The following is a 25,029-nucleotide window of genomic DNA, read 5'->3' on the forward strand; positions in this document are numbered from 1 at the left end:
GAGCTGACCGGAAGTAGAATATCTGTGTCCCTCGGGAAAGTTCCTTTCCTCTTCCTCTCCCGTGGCCCTTACCCCAGTGGCAGACAGGTCAGGACGTGCTAGGGGGCTGGTTCTTGAGCATCTGACTCTACTGATGCTAACACCTCACTTCCCACAACATATCCCTGCTGAGAACTAGTCACAGGCCCCAGGAGTAAGGGCTGGGCTGAAGGGTGGTCCAAACCCTACAGCAGGGAGCAGGAGTACAAATCAGTTCACATGTCTAAAGGCTGGGACCTGAACAGGGGAGTCCCTGAGACACTGGACTGACTCACCTGGACTGAGGTCAGGGCAGCCTTACTCTGCTGCAGTCACACTCAAGACTACACATGCGCGTGTGGGCACTGGAACTAAAATCCGGGTTGAGAGGCTGGGCCTGATATTTTGTGGCTAGAAGGGCCCCACATAACTGAGGTCCAGGGAGGTGAGTGACCTGCCCAAGACCACAAGGCTGTCAGTGGCAGAGCTAAGGACTGAGGCTCCTTCAACTCCAGGTTACCTTGCTGCCTTCTCAGGACAGTGAAGAAAACGACTCCTTTCCCAGAGGAAACAGTCGTGTGCTTATCTGGACAGGGCAAGATTACACTTAAAGATGAGGGCTGTGAAGCCAGGCATAGCAGCTCACATCTGTAATCCCAGCACTTTGGGAGGCCAAGGCAGGTGGATCACTTGAGTCCAGGAGTTCGAGACCAGCCTGGCCAACATGGTGAAACCCTGCCTCTACTAAAAATACAAAAATTAGCCGGGCGTGGTGGTGTGCGCCTGTAGTCCCAGCTACTCAGGAGGCTGAGGCAGGAGAATCTCTTGAACTGGGGAGGTGGAGGTTGCAGTAAGCTGAGATCACGCCACTGCTTGGGTGACACAGCAATACTCCATCTCAAAAAAAAAAAAAAAAAAAAAAAGATAAAAAGATGAGGGCCATGGCTGCTGAGTTCCATCATCCACAGTTCAGAGCCCAGGTGGTGGTGAATAATCCACACTAGATTGACTTCTGGGATTCCTGGATTCTTTCACCACTGGGTTCCCTTCACCCGGTCATGCATCTTCACCAGCCTAGCCTACTTACTGAGATTTAGTAACTGCACTGGACTAGGACACCAGTGCCTGGTTGTTGAGCTCAACTTCATCTCTCTGCTTGTTGAGTCACTGGACAAATCCTCCTTATCCTCTGGAATCTACTCGTCCATGAGACACGGGAAGATCCTCCCTTCCCTGAGAGGACCCAGAGCCTTAGGTATCTTTGTGTCCTTACCAACTGAAAAGAACTCAAGACTTTCATGAAGAGGAAACCATTATCAGACTCTCCTACACATTTGTCATCATTAAGTAAGTTCCCAAGAGGAACAGAGTGACCCATTTGGCTGGGCAAAGCAAGAGCAAACGTCTTGAGAAATTTGAGCTCCTCATGCCCTTCCAGTCCTGCTCAGGTTCCAGGTTAGTTTTCTTCTCTAGGCTCCTTCCCTGGGCTCAAATTCTCAACTACTGTGGGTGGAGGGTTTGTGGAACGCTGCAGACCAGAGTTCCTCCCCTCTGAAGGCCTGTGTAGGGTTATCTGAAGTGTTTCCACCCAGAGTGCAGGAAAGAAACTCTGTCCAAGGGGCAAGGGGCAGCAAGTTCTGCAGGCACCCATGTGAGATGCCCAACACATCCCTGAAGAGCAAAGTTACAGCAGAATGTGAGGGAAGAGCCAGCGAGAGAGGTGCTCATGTCTCACGCCCCAGCCTAGCCCAGCCAAGTGCTGATGGCCTGCACCTGCCAGTGCTGATGGTCTGTCCGTACCAAGGAGATGTGGGCTTGAACTCTGAGGTACGAAGACTACAAGTGGAGACGAGGAAAAGTGAGAAGGTAACTTCAGAGGAGACAGCAGGGTTGAATTGAACAGGAAAAGATCAAAAGTACAGCCAGAATCCCACTTGGTCTTTTTTCCATTCTCCTTTATTCCATAAACACCTAGTTACAAGTTGCACAAATCAAAAAATAAAGGCAGAGAAGGGTGTAGGGAAGATTCTTTTGATGTGTGTGGGCAGGAGGAGGGAGAGAGTTAGGAACCAGTCTGCTCCTTCCACAGCCCTAGATAGGGCTACGGCCCCTCAGTGGGGGCTCTGAGGAAGAGGTGGGCAAAGATCCAGGGTAGCTGAGGGATGGAGGGGGCCCCTAAACCCAGAGCTCACCCCAAAATGCATTGACCCTTCAATGCATGGCAGGAGTAGGATGGGAAAGGTGAGGGGGTTTGAAGATGGAGTGGCAGAATGAAAAATCAAGTCAGTAGATGCAGAGGCGAAGTCATCAATGGTAAACCAGGAGATTAAAGAAGGAAAAGGTAGGGAAAGGGCGCCGTGAAAGGTTCTCCCTGAGACCCCCAGGGAGAGGTGGGGGCCGGCTTGCCTGTTAATTTAATATTAAATTGGGGATGGGAATCAGAGAGGAAAAAGTTATTCAGGGGATGATTTCTCAGCCTCTCAGCCTGTACCTGGAGGGGGAAAGAGAGAGGAGCACAAGTCAAAAGGAAGAAAAAACTTACGTTAAGAGCCAGGAGTTGGGGTTTAATCCCCTATGTCAGTGAGAACATTGTTCTCTTTCCACGTCAACTCGTACTACCAAAGGCAGCTCCTGCGGGAGCCTGAACTAAGCCTGCCTGGCAGCCGAGGACCGTCCGCAGGTGCACCCCACCCTCCTTACTCCTGATACTTACAAGAGAGGCTGAGGGCCCGGGGCCCTCACCAGTCATAGCGGCGGGACTGTCGGGAAGGGGAGTCCTCAGGTCCCTGGATGGCCAGGCGGGGAGGCCCCTCCGCCCTTCGTCCCCCAGCCCCTGAGGACTCAAGCCGCCGAAACTCCAGGGGACGCTGCTGCCGGAATCGGGACGTCTCCCGCCGCCACTCGTCATCAAACGCTGCGGCCTCACCTGGAAAGGACAGAGCAGACACGAGGCCTGTGTGCGGCCTGGCTCCTGGAGGCCGATGTGCGAGCGAGCCACAGCTTTTCCGGCCAAAGCGGCGAAGGCTGAGTGTGCGTGCAGGGATGGGTGGGGTGGCAATTCCCTTAGCTCTTTTGGTTTCTGCACGGTCCCAGGAAGCCACCGGTAGGCCTAAGGTGGCCCACTGGAGGAAGAAATCAGAATGGGATTATTCTTCAGTTCAGGTTCACAGTCCTATGTGCACACTAGGTGCTTAATAATTGCGGATTTGAAAAAGATAAAGGGGAGAAAGAAACGGATCAAGGTGGAGAAGGGTGTCACACTATCAATACAGAACTTCAGGGACAAAGTAGGCCCCTCACAAAGACACCGCCAGCACCTGACTCAGCCCGAGCGGAGGAGGCTCCAAGTGCAGTAAGAACATGGGACTGACAGTTGGGTGCAGTGGCTCATGCCTGTAATCCCAGCACTTTGGGAGGCCGACGGTCGGGGGGTGGATCACAAGGTCAGGAGTTCGAGAACAGCCTGCCCAACATGGTGAAACCCTGTCTCTACTAAAAATACAGAAATTAGCTGGGCGTGGTGGCACATGCCTGTAGTTCCAGCTACACGGGAGGCTGAGGCAGGAGAATTGCTTAAACCCGGGAGGCGGAGGTTGCAGTGAGCTGAGATCGCGCCACTGCACTCCAGCCTGGGCACCTGGGCAACAAGAGCGAGACTCCATCTCAAAAAAAAAAAAAGGAATATGGGGCTGACCCAGAGCTTTGCCCCAGAAGTGTCTATGTGTTAGGGATGTCCACGGGAACTGGGTTAGGGGCTGCCAGCCAGGAAGCGGGAGGGAGGGCTCACTCTCATCCAGGTTGATATAGTCCTGCCGCTCCTCCTGGTCCCCCGTGCGATGGTTTCGGGAGCGCTGGAGGATGTGAGCCCTGTCCCGGATGTGATGCCCAATGGACATCTGCTCCAGTCCACTGTCTGAATCCCGAACAGTCCTCCGTGTCTCCCGGATCTGGGATGAGGCAGAACATGGCAGACTCAGCCGCCCCTTCCAAAGCCCTGCCTATACCATCTCAGGATAAACACACCACACACAACCCAATCCGGAAAAAAGCAGCCAGGGTTTCTGGCAGTGCCGCTCAATCCCACCTTCTCTGGGACAGGAGGGCTCCCCCACTCACCCCGCCTGGTGCCGAGCGCATCTCTGATGTCTCTTGGTAGACCTTGGGGGCACCATCACCCGTATTGGAGTAGGAGATGACAGTGGAAGATGAGAAGGTCTGGCAATTGCCTCCAGCTGTCATGTGTTCCTGAGGACAGGGTAGGTAGGGGAGGGCTGAATGGGGAGGCGTCACCCCTGGTGAAGGGATTTCACCCTTCAGCTGCCTGTTCTAGCCTGTATCTTTCTCACAAAATGCAAGAACTGAAAAAACATCAGGCCTCATCATTACCCTCCCAAATTCCTCTGAGTCCAACCACGAGCAAGAAGGACCTGAAGAGACAGGGCCTTAATTGTATGCTACGTAAGAGAGCTGCTGCTGGCTGCTTCAGGCAGGCGTGACAGCAGATACAGGGTCCCAAGGCTCTCTGGTTCAATTACTTTATCCAGTACTTTACCCTTCACTAGCATACTGTCTCCCTCTTGCCTTAGAGGATGCAAGGTGTTGTCAGCCATCACTGAGAGCAAGGCCGGGGAAGGGTATGGGGCAAGTCTCACCATGTTTCCAATCATGTCATTCATCATCCCAAACATGTCCATGAAACCACCCGACTGGAGGAAAGAGATGGAAAACAGAGTCAGGAAAGCAAAGTCAGTGTTCAGAGTTGATCCTGTTTAGGAACCCACAACCCACATGGCTGCACATTTCCTTTCTCTTCTTCCTTCACATCTAGCAAGTTCTCTTTCTCATTCGTTAAAATAACCAGAATACTCATATTTCTCCTCCTGTGAACTGCTGACCCCTTCCTCAGTCTCTGTGACTGCTCTGATCCAATTTTCCTTCTCCTGCTTGCTATATTCCCCCCATCTTTAGGAAACAAGCCAAAGTAATGGATTCTAAACTCTAAAGAGGTAAGGCATGAAATTGTTAAAACCTACCAAAAATCATCTCTATTTGGCCCTTTAACTGCACCTCCCTCCTCAAAAGAACAAATTTTGCTAGACAATTACATCTTCCTAATGCGTATGAACTTCTAGGAGTACAACAGTTAATAACATCTTTTCTTTTTTTTTTTTTGAGATGGAGTCTGGCTCTGTTGCCCAGGCTGGAGTGCAGTGGCGCAGTCTCGGCTCACTGCAATCTCCACCTCCCAGATTCAAGAGTAGCTGGGACTACAGGTGTGTGCCACCATGCCTGGCTTTTTTGGTATTTTTAGTAGAGACGGGGTTTCACCATGTTGGCCAGTCTGGTCTCGAACTTCTGACTGCAAGTGATCACCCATCTCGGCCTCCCAACAAGAGTTTAACACCTTTAACCCACAGGGCTCCTAGTACCCAACAGGCTCAGAGCTTTGTGAATGCCATAAAAAGAGAAGATTCTGGGGTTACTCATGAAACTATTCCTAAGAGGCACATTTGGGAATAATATCTAAGGGTAGAGAGTGTGTCTGAGATGGAAGGACACAGGGAGATAAAGACTCACCATTCCCAGCATCCCAAAGGGGGAGACAGCTCCAGCCTACAGGAACACATGAGGAACAGAAATTAGAGACTACATCCTATCTCTTTACAATCCCAAACTAGGCCCATGGCCTCAATTTTTTTCCATCCTCTCAAAAGGGAGTCACAAAGCCCTTTTTCCTGACCCTTTCCCCAACTCCTAGAGCATTTCACTTGCTCAGCTGGCTGTAGTGCAAGAAAATTAAGTGCTTTCCTAACCAACCTCCAACCTTTCTTTGGGTCTCAGGTGTGTCTCAGCACCATTACCTGCTGCATCCTGCGGCTGGCAGGCCTGGTCCCTGGCATGTTGCCATCTGTGATGCTGAGGAAGGGGCTATATCCAAAGCCACCTGACAACATACGGCTCATATGCTGACGGTGAATAGCAAAGGGATCCCTGTGGAGTGAGCACATAGTATGGATGGCAGAAGTGCCAAACTGTCAATCCCTCCACCACCCTGCAAAAAAATACGCACAGAGCAACAGTGGCACCGATGCCTACTTCCTGCTAGGTAGGAGCTAGGTATCCAGCCAGTTCCAACCATTCCTAGCAATGGGAACCCCGATGTCTGCCTGAACTGCTCAGAGACCTGGAGTGGGAGAGCTTGAGGGGGAGGGAATACTCACATCAGGAACATGGGATCCTCAGGCTCCACGTCCCTCATGAAGCGGAACATCCTGATCTCAGCTCCAGGGGGCTCCACACTGGAAAGATATGGAAGCTCAGATACTTGGAGGTGGCCAGGGTTTTGCACACCCACTCAGTGTAGGGACTCTCAGAGCACTGTCCTTTCCAAATCCTGTAACTGACCCCCTAAACTCCAGGGAGACCCTACTCCAGGTGTTCCACACAACCCTCTAGGGAGGGCTCTTCAAACCTCTTTCTCAATTAGGGCCATGGAAAATTTTTCCAACCCTCTCGGTTTTTCCCTCCCCCACTCAGAGCCATCCTCTTCCCAAAGCTCTGGCCGGTAGCATACTCTCCCCTCCTCCCGCCGACGACACCGTTCTAGATGAGAATGCCAAGTGCAGGTCCTCCGCCCCATTAATGACCCCAGCCACCCCGCCCCCTCCTTACACTCAGGCCTCCCCCAGGCGGGCCTCACTAAGCCCCCCGCGCCTGTCTGCGACTCCTCTAGCTCCCGCCTCCCCGCCAGGCGAGCAGGAGAGGTAGGCCTGAGCCTCTCCTCTCCCCACCCCGCATCCCGGGCTCCCAGACCCTGCAGCCCCGTGGGCCCGCTCCCGTCCGGGGCTGCCAGCTCTGCCCGAGCCTCACCAGTGCCCGATTCGGGCTCAGCGGCCCATCCGGCCGGTTTCGCTTCCCGGTACGCTGCAGGGTCAGGGTCGCGGCCCGGGACGTGGGGATTGGTCCGGGCTTGAGCTCCTCGGCCTTCCACGCCGCCTCCTCCCACAGCTGCCACCTCCGTACCCCCCCTCGGCCCACGGAGCCCGAACCTCGGCCAGGCCCGGGCGGAAGTGACGTCACGATAGACCCGCCCACCCGGGGCCGGGCCGTGGGAGCCCCGCCCCCTGGCGTGGGTGGTGAGATGGCTGGGGCCGAGTCCCAGGGGCGGCGGGGCCATTGGGCCAAGCTCAGGGGAGCAGAGCCTGAGGCCGAGAGGGGTCCCCTGGGCACGAAGAAGGGGAGCTCATTAGTAACCTCGATTTGGGTTCTGTGGACTGGAAGAGGCTCCCATAAGGCAGGGGAGGAGAAGGAGAAGAGGAATCCATTCTTCGGGAGGGACCGGGTTGGAGGTTGAACCTGGGGGCGCAGTGCAGCACGTTCTCTCTCCCTCCTCAAGGGAAAACTGGAGGACGAGGGCAGATGCCCCTTGGGGAGAGGCGGGCTCTCTGTGGGCGACGAGGCGGGGCGGATCCCTGGGGGGAGCTTTAAGCCGACTCTACTGGAGAAGCAGTCTACCCTAGAGGGAGGATGGGCAGTTTTCCTGCGGGGGAGGCGCTTGGGCCTGTCCCCGCTTGAGGAGGAGCGTTCCTGGCAGGGCGGAGTCCCCGGAGTGACGCCGAGGAGGAGGTGAAACTCTCCAGCCCAGATCTAGTTCGGGCTTCAGAAAGTCGGATGGGGCAGAGGATCCAGGTTGGGGGGTTGGCCGCCAGATGGCGCTCCTCGGCCAGGCTGGAACCCGAGGCCCTTGAGAACTCGCGTTGGAGAGGGACCTGGACCCTCCCCCGTTACCCATCCGTGAAGGGTTGGACTGGGGAAAGGCTACAGTTCTGAAATCTATTAGTTTAATGCCACTCTCCCCTTCCTTTTACTCTAATTCTTGCGTCCTCAAGAGCTCCCAGTCCTGCACTGACCTTTCTTGGTTGCTTTCTTAGGTCAAAGGTCTAAAGTTTGGGGGAACAAAGGAGTGGAGAGCTCAGTTAACCTGGATCACCCAGGGGAGGAGCTAAAACGGGGCCCAGAAGACCTGCCTCCAAGGCCAGAGACTGATACTTTGACATACTAAATGTCTTGCATAAAATCTGGCTCTGCTGGAGAGAAGGGCCCTCCCCTTTGGGGTCAGGGCATTTGGACTGTCTAGGATGGACTTTAACCAGACTCATCCAAACTCCAGCTTTCCCTGGTTCTTTACTCTGGCTTTTAGCCATATTAGTGCTGTGTGGAGGCTGACCCAATGAGAAAGACTTGTTCCCAATAATTCCCTGGGGGAGAAAGAGGGGGTCCCTGGTGACTCAGGAAAAGGTGCTAGGAACAGGGCTTCTCACGTTTCTTTGGACTTGATCATTATTAAAGAGGAAAAAACAATAATAGAGACAGGGAGCAGAGACAGATAATTAAGATATAAGCTGGCAGACTGGCAAGTCAAAGGAAAACAGACAGAATACAAGTAAATTTGTTTTTCATTGCTATTTCTGGGGGAAGAGACTTAGTAAAATCTTCTGTCTTCCAGATCTCTGCACTTCCCACCATGCAACTTCCCCTTATCCTCTTGCCCCAAATGAAAGCAGTTTGACATGTGATCAAGAGTTGTCCCGGTAAAGGTTCTGTGGCTGAAACTTAACTAAAGAGATCCTATCCATTTTTTTTTCTTTTGTCCTCTCCTCCTTCTAAAGCAAGTTCTTTATTGTCCAGCCAATCAACAAATGTTTAAGGCCTGGCGCAGTGGCTCACGCCTGTAATCCCAACACTTTGGGAGGCTGAGGCGGGCACATCACAAGATCAGGAGTTCGAGACCAGCCTGACCAACAAAGTGAAATCCAGTCTCTACTAAAAATACAAAAATTAGCCCGGCGTGGTGGCACATGTCTGTAATCCCAGCTACTCAGGAAGCTGAGGCAGGAGAATCACTTGAACCCAGGAGATGGAGATTGCAGTGAGCCAAGATTGTGCCACTGCACTCCAGCCTGGGCGACAGTGAGACTCCGTCTCAAAACAACAACTGCAACAAAAACGAAAATTAGCCGGGCATGGTAGCAAGCACCTGTAATCCCACAAGTAGGCTGAGGCAGGAGAATCACTTGAACCTGGGAAGTGGAGGTTGCAGTGAGCCGAGATCACGCCATTGCACTCCAGCCTGGGGGATAGAGCGAGACTCTGTTCCAAAAAAAATAAAAATAAAAAGCAAATGTTTAATGAGGCCTGGAACTGTCCTAGGTACATTGTATTAAGCATACATACAAAATATAAGACACAGTCTCTGCCAATTGAAGGCATACAGTCTTGTAGCCACCTTTTTCTTTTTTAGTTACCTGTTATCCGTTTGTTTTTTTTTAAAATTAAATTGTAGAGATGGGGAGTTTCATCATGTTGCCCAGGCTGGTCTCAAACTCCTGAGCTCAAGTGATTCGCCCAAACTTGGCCTCCCAAAGTGCTGGGATTACAGACATGAACCACTGTGCTCAGCCACCTGCTATCCTTTACCTACTGGCTTTAGGTGCCTAGAGTCCTTTCTCTTCTTCCTTCCAAAACTTAAGAATCTGCTGGCCAGGCGCGGTAGCTCACGCCTGTAATCCCAGCACTTTGGGAGGCCGAGGTGGATGGATCACTTGTGGTCAGGAGTTCGAGACTAGCCTGGCCAACCTGGCCAACATGGCGAAACCCTGTCTCTACTAAAAATACAAAAAAATTAGCCAGGCATGGTGGCACGTGCCTGTACTCCCAGCTACTTGGGAGGCTGAGGCATGAGAATCGCTTGAACCCAGCAGCAGAGGTTGCAATGAGCCGAGATCTTGCCACTGCACTCCAGCCTGGGCGACAGAGCAAGGCTCCGTCTCAACAAAAAAAAAGAAAAAAAAAAAAAAAGGAAATTGTTGGCCAGGCACAGTGACTCACACCTGTATTTCCAACACTTTGGGAAGCCAAGGCAGGAGGCTTGTTTGAGCCCTGGAGTTGGAGACCAGCCCGAGCAACATAGTGAGACCTTGTCTCTTCAGTAAAAAAAATTAGCCAGGTGTGGTGGTGTGTGCCTGTAGTCCCAGCTACTTGGGAGGCTGCGGTAGGAGGATTGCTTGAGCCATAATCACACCACTGCACTCCAGCCTGGGCGACAGAGCAAGGCCCTGTCTCTAAAAAAGAAAAAAAGAAAAAAAAAACCTCTTGAACAGGTGAGGATGAAAGAGGAAATGCAAGAGCCCATTTTCAGAGTTCTTGGAGACATACCATATAGGCAGTTGTCTACTCCAGGAATTAAAGGGATGTAATTTTGCAAGTAACCAGAGTTTGTGTCTGTCTTCCTTCTCCGGGTCTCTCCCTCTCCTTCATTTCCTTTCCTCTCTTCTCCTTCACTCTCTTCCTCTCTCCCTTCCTCCATCCCTCTTGTCTTTTCCCTCTCTCCCTACCTCTTTTTTTTTTTTTTTTTTTTTGAGACGGAGTCTCACTCTGTCGCCCAGGCTGGAGTGCAGTGGCACGATCTCGGCTCACTGCAAGCTCCGTCTCCCGGGTTCACGCCATTCTCCTACCTCAGCCTCCCGAGTAGCTGGGACTACAGGTGCCCGCACACCTGGCTAATTTTTTTATATTTTTAGTAGAGACAGGGTTTCACCGTGTTAGCCAGGATGGTCTTGATCTCCTGACCTCATGATCCGCCCGCCTCAGCCTCCCAAAGTGCTGGGATTACAGGCATGAGCCACAGTGCCCGGCCCTTTCTTTCTTTATCTTTCTTTCTCTCTCTCTCTCTTTTCCCTTCCTCCCTCTCCTCTCCTCTTTTTCTTTCTTTCTTTTCTTCTCCTTCCTTCCTCTTTTTCTTTTTTTTTTTCAGAGTTTTGCTCTTGTTGCCCAGGCTGCAGTGCAAAGGCATGATCTCGGCGCACCGCAACCTCCGCCTCCCAGCTTGGGTTCAAGTGATTCTCCTGCCTCAGCCTCTGGAGTAGCTGGGATTACAGGCATGTGCCACAACGCCTGGCTAATTTTGTATTTTTGTAGAGACAGGATTTTTCCATGTTGGTCAGGCTGGTCTCGAACTCCCTACTTCAGGTGATCTGCCCGCCTTGGCCTCCCAAAGTGTTGGGATTACAGGCATGAGCCACTGCACCTGGCCTGCCCTCCCTCCCTTCCTTTTTCTTTTCCTTCCTTCTTTCCTTCCTTTCTTCCTTCCTTCCTTTCCTCTTTTCTTTTCTCTTTTCTTTCCTTTCTGTCCAGTGAACTGTGGTGAACAGTGTCCCATAGGTAAGATGTAGAAGGGAGAGCAGGCCCTGCCAGGGGTGAGGCTCAATCATAAGGCAGATAAGGATTGTTGGCAAGGAAGAGAAACAAAGTTCCAGCGTTCACTGTTCTATCTGATGGAGCCAAAGTCATGAAGTCCTTGAGAGGGTACAGCTGGGCCAGAAAAGGGGTCGTCTCTTCAGATGTGAGGTCATGCCTCTGGAGCAATCCCAGGGCTGTGAGACATTAGAGTGGAGGGAGGGTGGAGGAGTGATGAGGGAATGAGGGGAAACTGAGTTTTTTGCCTGAGCGGCATGAGCGGGTGTGGCTGAGTGTGTGTGGATGTGATGTGCATTTGTGTTGGGGGAGGGAGATAAACTATATAAAGGAGCGCTAAGGTGCCCCAGGTAGAGAGGGGGGGGGAATGCCAACTCAGTGAGAGAGAAAAGTGACTTGAGAGCATTTTTTAAAAGTCAGCTTTTCAGCTTTAAAAAAAAAAAATATATATATATATATATATATATATATATATAGCCAAATATGTACTGAATGCCTACTCTGTGTCAAGTACTGTTCATGGTTCTGGAGATACAGTAATGATAGAAAAATAAAGCAAGGTAGAATGGGGATGGAGAACAGGCAGGCAAGCTGGGAGGCAGGCAGTTGTTGCTTTTGATGTAGGTGACTAGGGAAGACCTCACTGATGAAGTGACATTTAAGCAGAGACCTGAACAAGGTGAGAGAAATAGCTGGGATGAGAGCATTCTGGGCAGAAGTAGCAAGAGCAGGCCAGGTGCAGTGGCTCAAGCCTGTAATCCCAGCACTTTGGGAGGCTGAGGTGGGTGGATCACTTGAATCCAGGAGTTCGAGACCAGCCTGACCAACATGGTGAAACCCTGTCTCTGCTAAAAAATACAAAAATTAGGCTGGGCGTGGTGGCTCACGCCTGTAATCCCAGCACTTTGGGAGGCCAAGGCAGGTGGATCATGAGGTCAGGAGATCGAGACCATCCTGGCTAACACAGTGAAACCCCGTCTCTACTAAAAAATACAAAAAAAAAAAAAAAAAAAATTAACTGGGTGTGGTGGCGGGCACCTGCAATCCCAGCTACTCAGGAGGCTGAGGCAGGAAAATTGCTTGAACCCGGGAGGCAGAGCTTGCAGTGAGCCGAGATCACACCACTGCACTCCAGCCTGGGCAACAGAGCGAGACTCTGTCTCAAAAAATAAACAACAAAAAAGGGTAGCAAGCACAAAGGCCCTCAAGTATGCAGGAAGGCAGAAGCATGCTTAGTGTGGTCAAGGAACAGCAAGAAGCCAATGTGCCTAGACACGTGTGAAAGAAGGAAGAGCAGTGGTGAGAGACCAGGTCACAGAGGAAGAAGGAAGCCAGTCATGTGGGACTTTCTAAGCCTTTGTAAAACCTGCGAAAGGATCACTCTGGCTGTTGTATGGAGGACAGACTGTTGGGGGAGGGGCAACAGCAGAAACAGAAAGCCCTATTAGCGTGCTGTAGCCATAATCCAGATGAGACCTGATGGTGGCTTAGAGCAGGTTAGAAGCAGTAGAGGCAATGAGAAGGGGTCGGTCGTATTCTGGATGTATTTTGAAGATAGAGCTAGCAGAATTTGCTGATGGATGGATGCAGTGTGAGAGAGGAGTCAAGGATGTTTCCAGGATTTCTGGCCTAGGCACTGCTTACACTGCCAAGTACTGTACTGAAAATGTACAAATAGTGGTTTGAGAATATGTTAAAGCGATGACTGTTTGGAAACTCGTGACTGTGTGGCTATCCAGGATAACTGACCTGGACACTCATTTCTTGAAGCTAGCCTAAGGTAGGAGGAGATGTGGACAACAGGAATGAGGGACTTCCATACCTAGTTTGACTATAAGATATTGGATATTAGACCGTCTTGGGTAGATATGCTAATGGTACTTGTTGGCATTAGCACTGGAGTTTCAAATTATTCTTTAATCATTTCAAGAAGACATCCTGGCCGGGCACGGTGGCTCACGCCTGTAATCCCAACACTTTGGGAGGCCGAGGCAAGTGGATCACCTGAGGTCAGGAGTTCGAGACCAGCCTGGCCAACATGGAGAAACCCCGTTTCTACTAAAAATACGAAATTAGCTGGGCATAGTGGCGCATGCCTGTAATCTCAGCACTTTGGGAGGCTGAGACAGGTGGATCACGAGGTCAGGAGTTTGAGACCAGCCTGGCCAACATGGTGAAACCCCGTCTCTATTAAAGGCGGAGGTTGCAGTGAGCCGAGATGGTGCCATTGCACTCCAGCCTGGATGATAGGGCGAGACTCCATCTCAAAAAAAAAAAAAAATTGCTGCAGCAAAACTTTGAGGGAGTAGTGGTGTGAGGTAAGGCTACAGAGGTTAAAAGGAACCAGACCTTGAAGGGCCATATTTGCTTGTAGAATTTGTCCTGTAGGGAAAATTACAATAGTCTGTTTATATTTTAGGTAGAAAGGCAGTTTATGCATTTCAGGAAACATCTTTGAGCTTCTACAATATTCCAGGTATGGAAATAGGTGCTGAAGATGTAAAAAAAAAAAAATTCTAAAATCATGATTGAAAACCCTAAGGAGCTTAAGCTTAAAGTCAGTGAGTGAGCCTTTGAGCAGAGGCAGGGCGGGGATTAGACAGCAGAGGAGGCACTCAAGGAATGAGGGACCTGGGGAGGGAAAGAAAAGGTGGCTGACCCCTGGGCGCGAATGTATGGGTGGAGGACAGTCCCATCAACTGAAAGAGGAAACCCAAGGGAATTTCAGTGGGAACAAGTTAGGTTTGAGGAGCTGTGTTGCATCCGGGGAGAACTGAACAGAACAGAACTGGAATCATGACTCTGGAACTCCGGAGAGAAGCTAGTGCCAGAGAGTTGAAAGTGTGTTTGAGGTGTGTGTTGGCAGTGCGACTTAAACCCATTGCAGTATAACATGGAATAGTTTAGGGAGTCTGTGAAGAGAGAACAGGACCTCTGAGATTGAAGTCACCTGGGAGGGTTCGGTGGACACTGTCATCGTCTCCTTCTGGTCATGAAATCCTCCCTTCCTCAGTCTTCTGGGCAAAACAAGTCTTTAGCTGTTACTCCTTGTCCTATTTTCCCTTGCCTTTTCATTTTTACTGGTCCCCTGGATCAGCCACACAGTCTGTTTAATCTATGAAAATGTGAACACTCTGAACAAACACACACCTATGGTAAAGTATATGCCAACAGTGGCCCTGATGACCTGAAACACAGCAGCCAGAGTTGCTCCCTGACTTTCTACTTAAGGATTACTGGTGATGGAGGTTGAAAAGGTGGAAAAAGAGGCAGTTTAGGGCCAAGGCCTAAAGTGGTGCTATCCCATATGGGAAAATAGCCACTAGCCACATGTGGCTACTTAAATTTAATTAATGGCCGGTAGCAGTGGCTCACACCTGGAATCCCAGCACTTTGGGAGGCCGAGGTGGGCGGATCACGAGGTCAAGAGATCGAGACCATTCCTGGCCAACATGGTGAAACCCCATCTCTACTAAAAATACAAAAATTAGCCAGGCATGGTGGCGCGTACCTGTAGTCCCAGCTACTCGGGAGGCTGAGGCAGGATAATTGCTTGAATCCTGGAGGTGGAGGTTGCAATGAGCCAAGATCGTGCCACTGCACTCCAGCCTGCCAATAGAGCGAGACTCCGTCTCAATAAATAAATTTAATTAAAAGGCCGTGCGCGGTGGCTCATGCCTGTAATCCTAGCACTTTGGGAGGCCGAGGTGGGCAGACTGCCTGAGCTCAGGAGTTCGAGACCAGCCTGGGCAACATGGTGAAACCCCGTCTCTACTAAAATACAAAAGAAATTAGCAAGGTGTGGTGGCGTGTGCCTGTAGTCCCAGCTACCTGGGAGGCTGAGGCAGGAGAATTGCTTGAACTTGGGAGGCAGAGGTTGCAGTGAGCCGAGATCATGCCACTGAATTCCAGCACTCCAGCCTGGGTGACAGAGTGAGACTCTGTCTCTACAAAATAATAATAATAATAATAATTAAAAGTAAAAAAATTCAGTTCCTCAGTTGCGCTAGCCACATTTTCAAGTGTTCAGTAACCACACGACTAGTGGCTACTATGTTGGAAAGTGCAGATAAAGAACATTTCCATCATCACAGAAAGTTTTGTTGGACAGAGCTGGAAGGCACCCATAAATGTTGCCTTCCTTCTGGACTTTGTTGAAGGCCCATGAAGACATGTTGAAGAGTGAATGTAGGGGAGAAATTGAAGGCAGGACAGAGAGAGTCAGGCAATAGCAAACTATTCTAGGTGTAAAAGCAAAGGCGAGGCCGGGTGCGGTGGCTTACACCTGTAATCCCAGCACTTTGGGAGGCCAACACAGGTGAATCACGAGGTCAGGAATTTTAGACTAGCCCGGCCAAGATGGTGAAACCCTGTCTCTACTAAAAATACAAAAATTAACTGGGCGCAGTGGCGGGTGCCTGTAATCCCAGCTACTCAGGAGGCTGAGGCAGGAGGATAACTTGAACCCGGGAGACAGAGGTTGCAGTGAGCCGAGATTGCGCCACTGCACTCCAGCCTGGGGAATAGAGCAAGACTCTCTCTCGGAAAAAAAAAAAAAAAAAAGGCAAAGGCATTCCCGAAGGAGGGCAGGGGGAATAAGAAAAGCCAATCAAGATTCTGAAGAAGGGCCCACGTGTGGTTCACGCCTATAATGGAGGCTGAGGTGGGTGTATGGCTTGAGCCCAGGGGTTCGAGACCAGTCTGAGCAACATGGTGAAACCCGATCTCTATGAAAAATAAAAAAATTAGCCAGGTGTGGTGGGGCGTCTCCAGTCCTAGCTACTGAGGCTGAGGTGGGAGGATCACTTGAGCCCCTGGAGGCAGAGGTTGCAGCGAGCTGAGATCGTGCTACTGTGCTCCAGCCTGGGTGACAGAGTGAGACCCTGTCCCCAAAAAAAAAAAAAAAAAAGAATCTGAAGGAGAGGTACAAAGGTGAAACCCATTCTTTTTTTACTGGGGAGAAATTTCATGGAGAAAAGTAGGAAAACCACAGAAACTTTGGTTGTGATGTTCAAAACATAAGAGACTTCCAACCAGGACATCTTCCCAGTAGTTACTGGGAAGATCTCAAGTCAGACGGAGGGAAGCCAGTATCCTGGCAGCATGTTGTGTTTTCCCAGCTTCCTTGAAGAAGGTTGAGAGAGCTGTGAGATTGAGTCCAAAATGGTGCCACTGGGCTAGGAAATAGATGGTTTATTGAGCTTTCTTGTTTGTCCCTGGTGTGGCGCTAGATACTATGCCACAGGAGACATTAGTATGGGTGGAAGACCAAGGAAGGCGATTGGGTGTTGAGAACAACATATGGGAAAAAGGGATACGGGTCTGCAAAGTCAGGAGGAATCAGGGAGGCACTGCAGAAAAGGAGTACCCACGGAGACGGGACGCATGATGGATGTGCCTTAATGTTGCTTGGAAGATTCTCTCTCCTTATTTTTAACACCCACGGAGGTAACACACTCAATCATGATCCGGCCAGGTGCGATGACTCATGCCCGTACTCCCAGTACTTTGGGAGGCCGAGGTGGGCAGATCACCTGAGGTCAGGAGTTCGACACCAGCTTGGCCAACATAGTGAAACCCCGTCTCTACTAAAAATACAAAATTATCCAGGTGTGGTGGCACATGCCTGTAATCCCAGCTGCTTGGGAGGCTGAGGCATGAGAGTTGCTTGAACCCAGGAGGCAGAGGTTGTAGTGACTGGAGATTGTGCCACTGCACTGCAGCCTGGGTGACAGAGTGAGACTCTGTCTCAAGACAACAATAATAAAAAAACATGATCGAAGTTAGGCTAATTTAGGTCTTCCTCTAGGACTCCATCTCCTCTCAACTCTCCACTGACTTTCGTTTTGAAAAGTTTTAGATTGAAAATAAAAAAAGCAAAGGAAAATGGGGTAAATGGGGGATAGAAAATGAGGTCACTGGGAATGGAATGGGGATAAAGTAAAACGAGGAGTGGAGATAGCCCCCCTAACTTTCAGGTCTCTGTCTTCCAAGGCCTTGAATGATAACTAGGCCTTCCTTACCCCTTAACCAACAGGAGAAATAGGCACACTGAAAAAATCCAGGAAGCTGGAGAGGGGGAAGAATTCACCAAGAATGAGATGGAAATAACTAGAATTGAACACTTCCCACACATGGTATCAAGGTAAATTTCTAGGATGTCAGGCCAGAAGTCATCGTTTCCAGGGGGCTCAGACCTTCCTTGTTCTCACCTGGTCACCTTTTTCCCGCTTTCAGAAAATGTGTAAGAAGCACATGCTTCCCCCATTCAACTAGTGGGAGAAATTCTCAATTGGACTGTAGAGTAAGGTAATTCTAGGAATAGGCAAGCCTCCACAAAGCCTCAGAAATAGTTCCACAGAGAAAAGCAAACACAGGCCATTTAGCACCGTTGGCCCCAGAGGCTCTGAGGCTAACCCCTAGGACTGTCGGGTGGCTTTCAGATCCCACTCACTCCACATTCATCCCAAGTCTCACTTCCAGCTTCTTTCTCATGAAGCCAAGACTTCAGAAGACTGGTTTGTTGTCCAACCAGAGAGAGATGGCTAAAGGATGCTTCATCCACCAGGAAAGGAATTCGATCCAGGCCTCCAGCTTTCTAGATCTTTTCCCTGGGGTCCCTCGGACCCTAGTGTTCAAGCTCTTAGATTCTCAAGGCACTCCCTTGGGCTTTGGGGCAGGATTCCCATTCTCTGCCTCTCCATCTCTCTGGAATTTTCCAGTGCAGCTGCCTCTGCTCCCAGACACCCCTCCCTGGGCAAAATTCCCGGCTCCCTCCGCCTCCCCTTCCCTAATCACACCTCATTCCCACCCCCAGCCCTGAGGCCCAGCCCACAGTCCGGCCCACAGCCCACGCTAACCCTGGTGGTCCCAGTTAGAGAAGTGGGAGGCCAGGTCCCTTATGGAAGGGTGAGAGGGAGTGTCCCAGCCTCTCTTTAGGGCGGGGAGAAGGGACACTGGAGGGGCTGGTCCCCTGTGGGGCTGGAGTTGGGGGAGTGGCCCTCCTCACATCCCCATATAAGGCAGGGCAAGCAGTTAGGCTTCTGGATTGGCTGATTCAAATGAGCATTCCACCTGGCAACAGGGTTTCTATTGGCTATCAGGAAAAATAGGAGGAAGGTGGATGGAGGTTGTTGGTGGCGGTGATTGGAGGGGGGAGGGGAGTGGAGGTGACCGGAGTGGGGGGCGGTTACCAGGGCAACAGGGTAAGAGCCCAGCAGGGTGTCCGAGACAGCAGGCGGGGCTGGGAGGTGGAGTGGAGGGAAGAGGAAAGGAAGGCGGGAGGGAGAGGAAAGAGCCTGATGGGGAGGGAGCGAGACTGGGAGACTGGGTTGTTGGGGGGGGGGAGTAGCAAAGGATCGAGGAGAGGGAGATAAATGAAGCAAGAGGAGTACAGAGATGGAGACGGTGAGAGACGGCTGAAGACATCAGCCAGTGAGTCAGAGAAACAGATTGAGAGAGGGACATGGAAAGATCTCAGAAAAGATGGACAGAGTCCGGCAAGGAAAAATCCTGGGTGGGGCCCCAAGATTTTTGAGGAGACTGAGACTGAAATATTGATAGAAAAGTCAGAAAGAGAAACTGGGAGGCGTGTACATCAAGGGACCAAAAGATGGTGTATTTAAGCACTCAAACACAAAATAATGATAATGATCATCAACGTAGTTTTTTATTAATAAAATGAAAATAAGATGAGGAATAATGATAATGACAGACAAATATGGGAGTGCACGCACACCAAAGGTCTTTTTCCAAACCCCAGCCTTCCACTCTGTCCACCTTCCTGACCTTTAATACACAACCCAGCCCCTGTTCCCTTCTGAAATCCCAAGCTTTTCAAAATGACTCAAAGATACCGAGATTGAGGGCGAGGAGCTGAGGATGTGTGGAATAGGGTGGGGCTGGAACTCCAGACCTGGACCTGTATTATATTTGCAAAGGAGGCAAATATAACCCAGAAAGGCTAGGGAAGATGGCAGCAGAGGAATGAGAAAAGCTAAAGGATGGAAAATGTAAAAAATGAGGACAGAAAGAGGAGTTGAGGAAAGCCAGCCAAGAATAGAGGGCCAGGTGCCTGACTCAGATAAGACAAGAGCAGGGTTGTCTGGGAAAGATAGGGAAAGAGACCAGAGGTGGAAGGGCAGAAGAGAGTCAGTGAGGAGTGGAGAAGAGGTGAGAGAAGAATGGGAGCGATTCGAGTTATAATTGGTTGTGAGGGAGGGGTCTAGGTACAGATGACTGAGGACGGATGAAGAGAAATAGAAGGACCAGGCGAATAAAAGTGAGGTGAGACGGGCGAATAAGAGAGGTAGAAGATGGAACAGAGCTGGAAGACAGCAAAGGAGACCAGGGGGCCTGACTCCCCCCGGCTCACAGCACGGGGCCAGGAAGGGAGGCACCCGGCAAGGGTCACAAGTGTCAATCTGGCGGGACAGAAGGCTGGGCCGCCCTTTCTGCCCTCCCACCCCTCCTCAAGGCCATCCAGAGAATGTGGATGGAGGATGAGAGGGGGAAATCCGGCGTGGTGTGGAAGGAGCGCCCGAACCCTCTTCCTCTTCTTTAAGCTTTTGGTTTCTCAAATACCTGCCCTGTCTTCCCATCTGCTCCCCTCACCCCACCCCTTGGCAAAATCCCAGGGCTTTTTTTGGGGTCAGTAGGATTCTGGCCACCTCTCCAGTCCGCCCCCAAAAGCCAGACTCCACATTCGCAGGCAGTAGGTTGGGATTTGGAAAGGTGCCTCCCCGCAGGAACCCCACCCCTTCCCACCTCCTCGCCCCACTCTTTCTCCGCGGCCGTCAGTCTCTCCATTTCCCCCTCCTGGTCTCGTCCTCCCTCCCGACTCCCTAGCTCTCCCTCCCCTCGCTTTCATCCTCCTATCCCCACCTCTCCAACCTCCTCTTTCATCCCCCTCCCCTCTCCTCTCCTCCCCGCTCCCGCCTGCCCCACCCCTGGGAAGCCCCTCCCGTCGGGCAGCGCCGCCTTATAAGCGGGTTCCCTTCCCGGGGGCGGCAGCGGCTGGTCGGCGGCAGCTCTGCTGGTGCGGGGGCGGCGAGCCCGGGATCGAGCTACCGCGGCCGAGCGCGCCGGCCACCGCCTGCACCGCCCTTCCGCCCGCCCTCCGGACGGCCGCAGCCCTGCGGGTCTCCGCTCCAGACCCACCCCCGCCCCACCCCGCGCGCCTCTGCCGCCTCTTCCAGAGACCCAGCTTGCCGAGCGGCCGCCGCTGCCGCTGTCGCCGCCGCCGCCGCCACCGCGCCAGGTTCCGGCCGCGGCCACCCTCCGCCGTCCAGGGCCCCTCCGTCTCGGCCCCGGGACCCCGGCTCCCCGCCAGCCCCGGCCCCGGCCCCGGCCCCGGCACCATGTCGGAGAAAAGCGTGGAGGCAGCGGCCGAGTTGAGCGCCAAGGTACGGGCGGGGGCGGCGGCGGCCCGGACCTCGCGCAGCCCTGGGGCCCGGCGCGGTCCTTCGCCCCAGGCCGCCCCCGACGGCCCCGCGCGGCCTTTGCGCCCGGGTCCTGGCGGACCCCACTGCGCCCTCCCACCGCTCCCCGGCCCGGAGCTCCTTTCCCGGCTCCGCGCGGCTAGCGCCAGCGCCCTCTAGCTGCCCTGCGCGCACCACGGCGCCCGGCCTCGCCGCTCCGGTCGCGCCGGCCCCCGCAGCCGTCCCCACCCCTCTTCGGCCCCACCTCGCTGACCGGATCCCGTCCGGCTTCCCGTCCGAACGCCCCGAGTCTCACTTTGCCGCGCCCCCTCCCTGCGCCCCGCTGCCGCGTCTTTCCTTGCAACCTGACCTCACCTTTCCTCGCTAAGCGGTTTGAGATCCTCAAGTGTAAACAGGACTCTCCCTGGAGGCTGCTCCTCCGGGCCCCTCCCCGCGGCCCGACCGTCGCTCGCTTCTCTCCCCGGACGGCGGCCGCCTCTGTTTTCTCGTTCCCTCCCCTCAGCTGGCTTTCAGCTTTCTTTTCTCTTCATCGTCCCCTTCCCGCATACACACTGAAAGAATCTCTAATTCCTAAAAATTAGAAGCGGGGCAGGACTAGCCTTCGAAAAAGCCGAGGCTGGGCATTGCATGGCATTGCGTCGAGCTGTCCTCGCCCTCATCAGCTCCCTTCCCCGGCCCCATCCGTTCGCCCTTGCCTCTCTTCCAGCCTTCCTCTAATTTCCCCAGGGAACCTGCGGAGTGTCGCTTTGGGAAATTAACGCGGCCGGGGTTTGGGGGCTGGGAGCCCTATCTTGTGTGTGTATGTGTATGGCGGGGGGGGGGGGGTGGTGGCGCGGTGGTTGCTGAGGGGCCGTCACACAGGTCTCCCGGAGGCCCGCGGAGTGAAACGGGGGGAGCCAATGGGATTAACGGCGGTGGGAGAGGGGCTGTGTGCGATCTGCCAAGGTGCGCCCGTGTGGCCCTCCGGCGGGCTGTGCGGTGGCATGTGACTTCACTGAGTAGGTGTCTTTGTATGTCTGAAATCCAGCGAGTGTGTGGGACTGCCCGTGTCAGTTACATGTGTGCATGTGGAGACGTAGATGTTCTGGAGCCATGTTGTCGCTTTGTGAGTGCTGAGTGGCTCCGCTGTGCTCCCGTGCTGTCTCAAGAGTGTGGACCAGAATGGCCCAACGCTGGGCCATGTGTCTCCCATCGCGTGGGTGCTCCTCTCTAACTGTGTCTGTGCATGGCTGTCGGCCGGTGTCGGTGTGTGTGCCTGTGTTGAGTAAATGAGGCCAGAGGGCTGCTTAGCGGAAGACCTAGGGCCCAGGTCACATATTCTCCTGGAAAAGGGATCATGGAAGGACAGTGACCAGAAGGACAGAACAGGAGAGGAGAGGGCCCGGCCCCTTGAACTTTGGTCTCTGGTATTCTCCCTCCCTGCATCAGCCCAGATGGGAAAGTCAGGCCAGGGCCATACAGACTTTTGGTGCTGGGGCCCCCAGAGAGAAGCTGACCAGCTCTTTGCTCTCCTGGCCCAGGACGTAGGGAAGACCCCCCTAGGTAGTGGAAATGCCATACTGACCTTGTGGCACAGAAATGAAGACCTCACGGTGGGGTGGAAGGGCACCCTCTCTGGAGTGAGAGTGAAGAGTTCTGAGCTACCCTTAAAGGGAGAAGGGAATTGAGTGCCCCCCAGGGCAGCCGTTCTGCACCAGGCTCCTCTCCTATCCCCTATCCTGTTCCAGAAAGGACCCCCCCCCCCCAGGGTGATCTCACACAGGAGACTTCCATTCACATGGAATCAGATACACAGCGTGGCACAACAACACCAGATCAGATCACACAAGGACACCTACCGTGTTACACTGTGCCTGCCAAGGAGTGGGTGGGGAGAGCACTGGAATCTGAATTGGGAGGCTAGTGTAGTGTCCAGAAGGGACTCAGATGTGCCATATCAGCACAGGACGTCAACCTGTGCCTGCTAGGATCTTGGGGTGAAGGAGAGGGGCTGGCTGGTGGGAGGGTCTACTAGACTGGTCCCTCCCTCTTCTCCATTCCTATCCCACCCCAGTCACAGACCTTGTTTGTTGCTCTCTCCTTGTTTCCCACGCCTGCTACTCTTCCCCTCCTTGTTTTCTCTTCTACTTCACCTACATTTCCACCGTAAATGGCTACTTCCACTACACCCATGCATACACCATGGGAGGCAGGGATAGAGGAAACTACTTGAACTGTTTTGGGGCGGGGAGGGGTGCTGGGAACGTGCAAAGGTGTAGTGTTTGGCCAAGTAGGGGCCTGAGGATTAGGGAGACACAGATGGAGAGAAACAAAGACCTTAGAAGCTGAAGGGGAAGCTGGGAGGGATGCCCAGGAGAGAGAGTCCTCAGGAAAAGGCCCCAGAGGTAGACAAAAGGCAGAGCTGGGCGGGCAGTGGGGGGGCAGGCAAGGGAGGCGGAGGGACACAGGAGGGGGTGGGGCACTGAGGCTGCAAGCAGATGGAGAGGATTTGCTTTGCTGAGCTGAACTCTTCAGCCAGTGAGGTTTGGGAGAACTTGATGGGGGTGGGGATCATTACCCTGGTTGCCCGCTCCTGCTTCTTCATCCCTTTCCCACCTCACCTTGGGTCTTGGGGAAGGAGGTGTTTGGTCTCAACCCCTTCATGGCCCTAATGTAAGGACCCTAGGGCCCCTATTCTGTCTCTAAGCTGTGGCCACCTTATTCAGTTCACACACCTCTAAGCTCACTACAGAGGGAGAACTGGGGCTGCAGGGACTTAGGGGCTGCAAGCCATTTGTGGTGAGAAAGGTGACCTCTTTCTCCTTTGCAGGACCTGAAGGAGAAGAAGGAGAAGGTGGAGGAGAAGGCAAGCCGGAAAGAGCGAAAGAAAGAAGTGGTGGAGGTGCGGAGGGGTGGGGGAGAGGACCACATCGGCCCTACCATCCTCCCTCCCAATCATCTCATCCTTCCTCTGCTTTCCTTCCGAGGGTGCTGGGTCCTGCCGTTCCCCTGAGCCCTCTCATCCTTGCTGCCCCACCCTGTGGCCCATCCCAAGTCCTTTTATCACCCAGTCTCCAGTCCCATTGGTGGTGATGGTGGGCAAGGCATGCAGCCAGCCTGAGGCTACTCCCTCTCCTGGTCCCCACAGGAGGAGGAGAACGGGGCTGAGGAGGAAGAAGAAGAAACTGCCGAGGATGGAGAGGAGGAAGATGAAGGGGAAGAAGAAGGTGGGGAGGGGCAGGGGAGGCTGGGCTGGCCAAGTCCGGGCTCAAAGGAGCAGAGTCAGGGTGGGTTTGAAGACCTGAAGCAGGGCTGAGGGCGACCACGGGGGCTCTGCCGGAGCTTCCTGCCCTTCCCCAATGACCCATTTCTGGCTCCTCAGATGAGGAAGAAGAAGAAGAGGATGACGAAGGGCCCGCGCTGAAGAGAGCTGCCGAAGAGGAGGTTTGGGCTGGGTTGCTGGGCCTGAGGGGCTGTCAGGGATGCAGCCGGGCTGGGCGCCCTTCGGATTTGGACCCAGATCCCTGTGCGGCAGGGGTGGGGGCTGGAACAGGACCGGGACAGCGGGAGGTCTCCCCTCCCATTTTACAGCTCCCCCATTCTCTCCCTCTCCACAGGATGAAGCGGATCCCAAACGGCAGAAGACAGAAAATGGGGCATCGGCGTGAGCCCCTGCCAACAGGCTGGGGTTGGGAGGCCTCTCTGGGCCTGGAGGTGGGGGTGGGGGCAGACAAGTCCAGCCACTCTTCACCTGGCTCCCTGCTCTGGGCCCTGCACCAGAGCTGCCACCCTCTTCTTTCTCCCCAGCCTTCTCATTTCCGCCTCTCCAGACACTGCGCCCTCCACCCTCACTCTGCCATTGTTCCACCTCCTGACCTGCTCCATCTGAGCTCTCCAGCTGGCCCCCAATTGCTCCTCTCTCTCTTTGCTCTCTTTCTCCCTCCCCTACCAGCCTCATTCTTCCTCCGGTAGCCTCTCCCACCTAACCTCTGCATCCCCCAGCCTCATGTTCTGCCCCATCCCTATCCTGCCTGATCCCTGGATCTCCCTCAGATCCCCTCTTCTCAGACAGCGCCAGGCCGGGGTGGGGCCGGGGTTGGGGCCGAGCCCCACAGCTGCCCCCCTCCCCTCCCTTTTTGTATAATTTAATAAAGAAATGGTCGCGCTTCTGTTTTTAACCTGTCTCCTGCTTTCCCGGGGGGTCCAGTCAGTGCGACAAAAGGGTAGAGAGGGAGGAGGGTGGCTGACCTCCCATTCTGCCAGGACCCTTCCCTTTGATACAAAAGCAGCAGCACACTCCTACCACCCACGACTCAACAAGACAAGATCAGCCCTCCAG

The 25,029-nt window shown here is 53.2% G+C and overlaps 2 protein-coding genes across 5 annotated transcripts; one reads left to right on the plus strand and one right to left on the minus strand.

Moving 5' to 3' along the window:
• Positions 1 to 1,956: 1,956 nt before the first annotated feature.
• MLF2 (myeloid leukemia factor 2) lies at positions 1,957 to 21,134 on the minus strand. Of its 3 annotated transcripts, none has more exons than XM_063592966.1 (8): positions 21,066 to 21,134; positions 6,240 to 6,317; positions 5,880 to 6,009; positions 5,596 to 5,631; positions 4,671 to 4,724; positions 4,135 to 4,263; positions 3,806 to 3,965; positions 1,957 to 2,944 (listed from the first exon to the last, which is right to left on the minus strand). In XM_063592966.1, the coding sequence occupies exons 2-8, from the start codon at positions 6,287 to 6,289 to the stop codon at positions 2,757 to 2,759; spliced, it is 747 nt and encodes a 248-aa protein (XP_063449036.1). In that variant the 5' UTR covers positions 6,290 to 6,317; positions 21,066 to 21,134; the 3' UTR covers positions 1,957 to 2,756. The 3 variants fall into 3 exon arrangements, with proteins under 3 accessions (XP_063449036.1, XP_063449035.1, XP_063449034.1); XM_063592965.1 differs by lacking the exon at positions 21,066 to 21,134 and adding an exon at positions 6,889 to 9,170; XM_063592964.1 differs by lacking the exon at positions 21,066 to 21,134 and adding an exon at positions 6,889 to 9,170 and having other exon boundaries at positions 1,957 to 3,965.
• Positions 20,052 to 24,868, plus strand: PTMS (parathymosin). Of its 2 annotated transcripts, XM_034935244.3 has the most exons (5): positions 20,057 to 20,675; positions 23,521 to 23,592; positions 23,839 to 23,917; positions 24,073 to 24,134; positions 24,308 to 24,868. In XM_034935244.3, the coding sequence occupies exons 1-5, from the start codon at positions 20,631 to 20,633 to the stop codon at positions 24,356 to 24,358; spliced, it is 309 nt and encodes a 102-aa protein (XP_034791135.1). In that variant the 5' UTR covers positions 20,057 to 20,630; the 3' UTR covers positions 24,359 to 24,868. The 2 variants fall into 2 exon arrangements, with proteins under 2 accessions (XP_063449037.1, XP_034791135.1); XM_063592967.1 differs by lacking the exon at positions 24,308 to 24,868 and having other exon boundaries at positions 20,052 to 20,675; positions 23,762 to 23,917; positions 24,073 to 24,114.
• Positions 24,869 to 25,029: the final 161 nt, after the last annotated feature.

The sequence above is a fragment of the Pan paniscus genome, chromosome 10 (genome assembly GCF_029289425.2).
Source record: "Pan paniscus chromosome 10, NHGRI_mPanPan1-v2.0_pri, whole genome shotgun sequence".
NCBI lineage: Eukaryota > Metazoa > Chordata > Mammalia > Primates > Hominidae > Pan > Pan paniscus.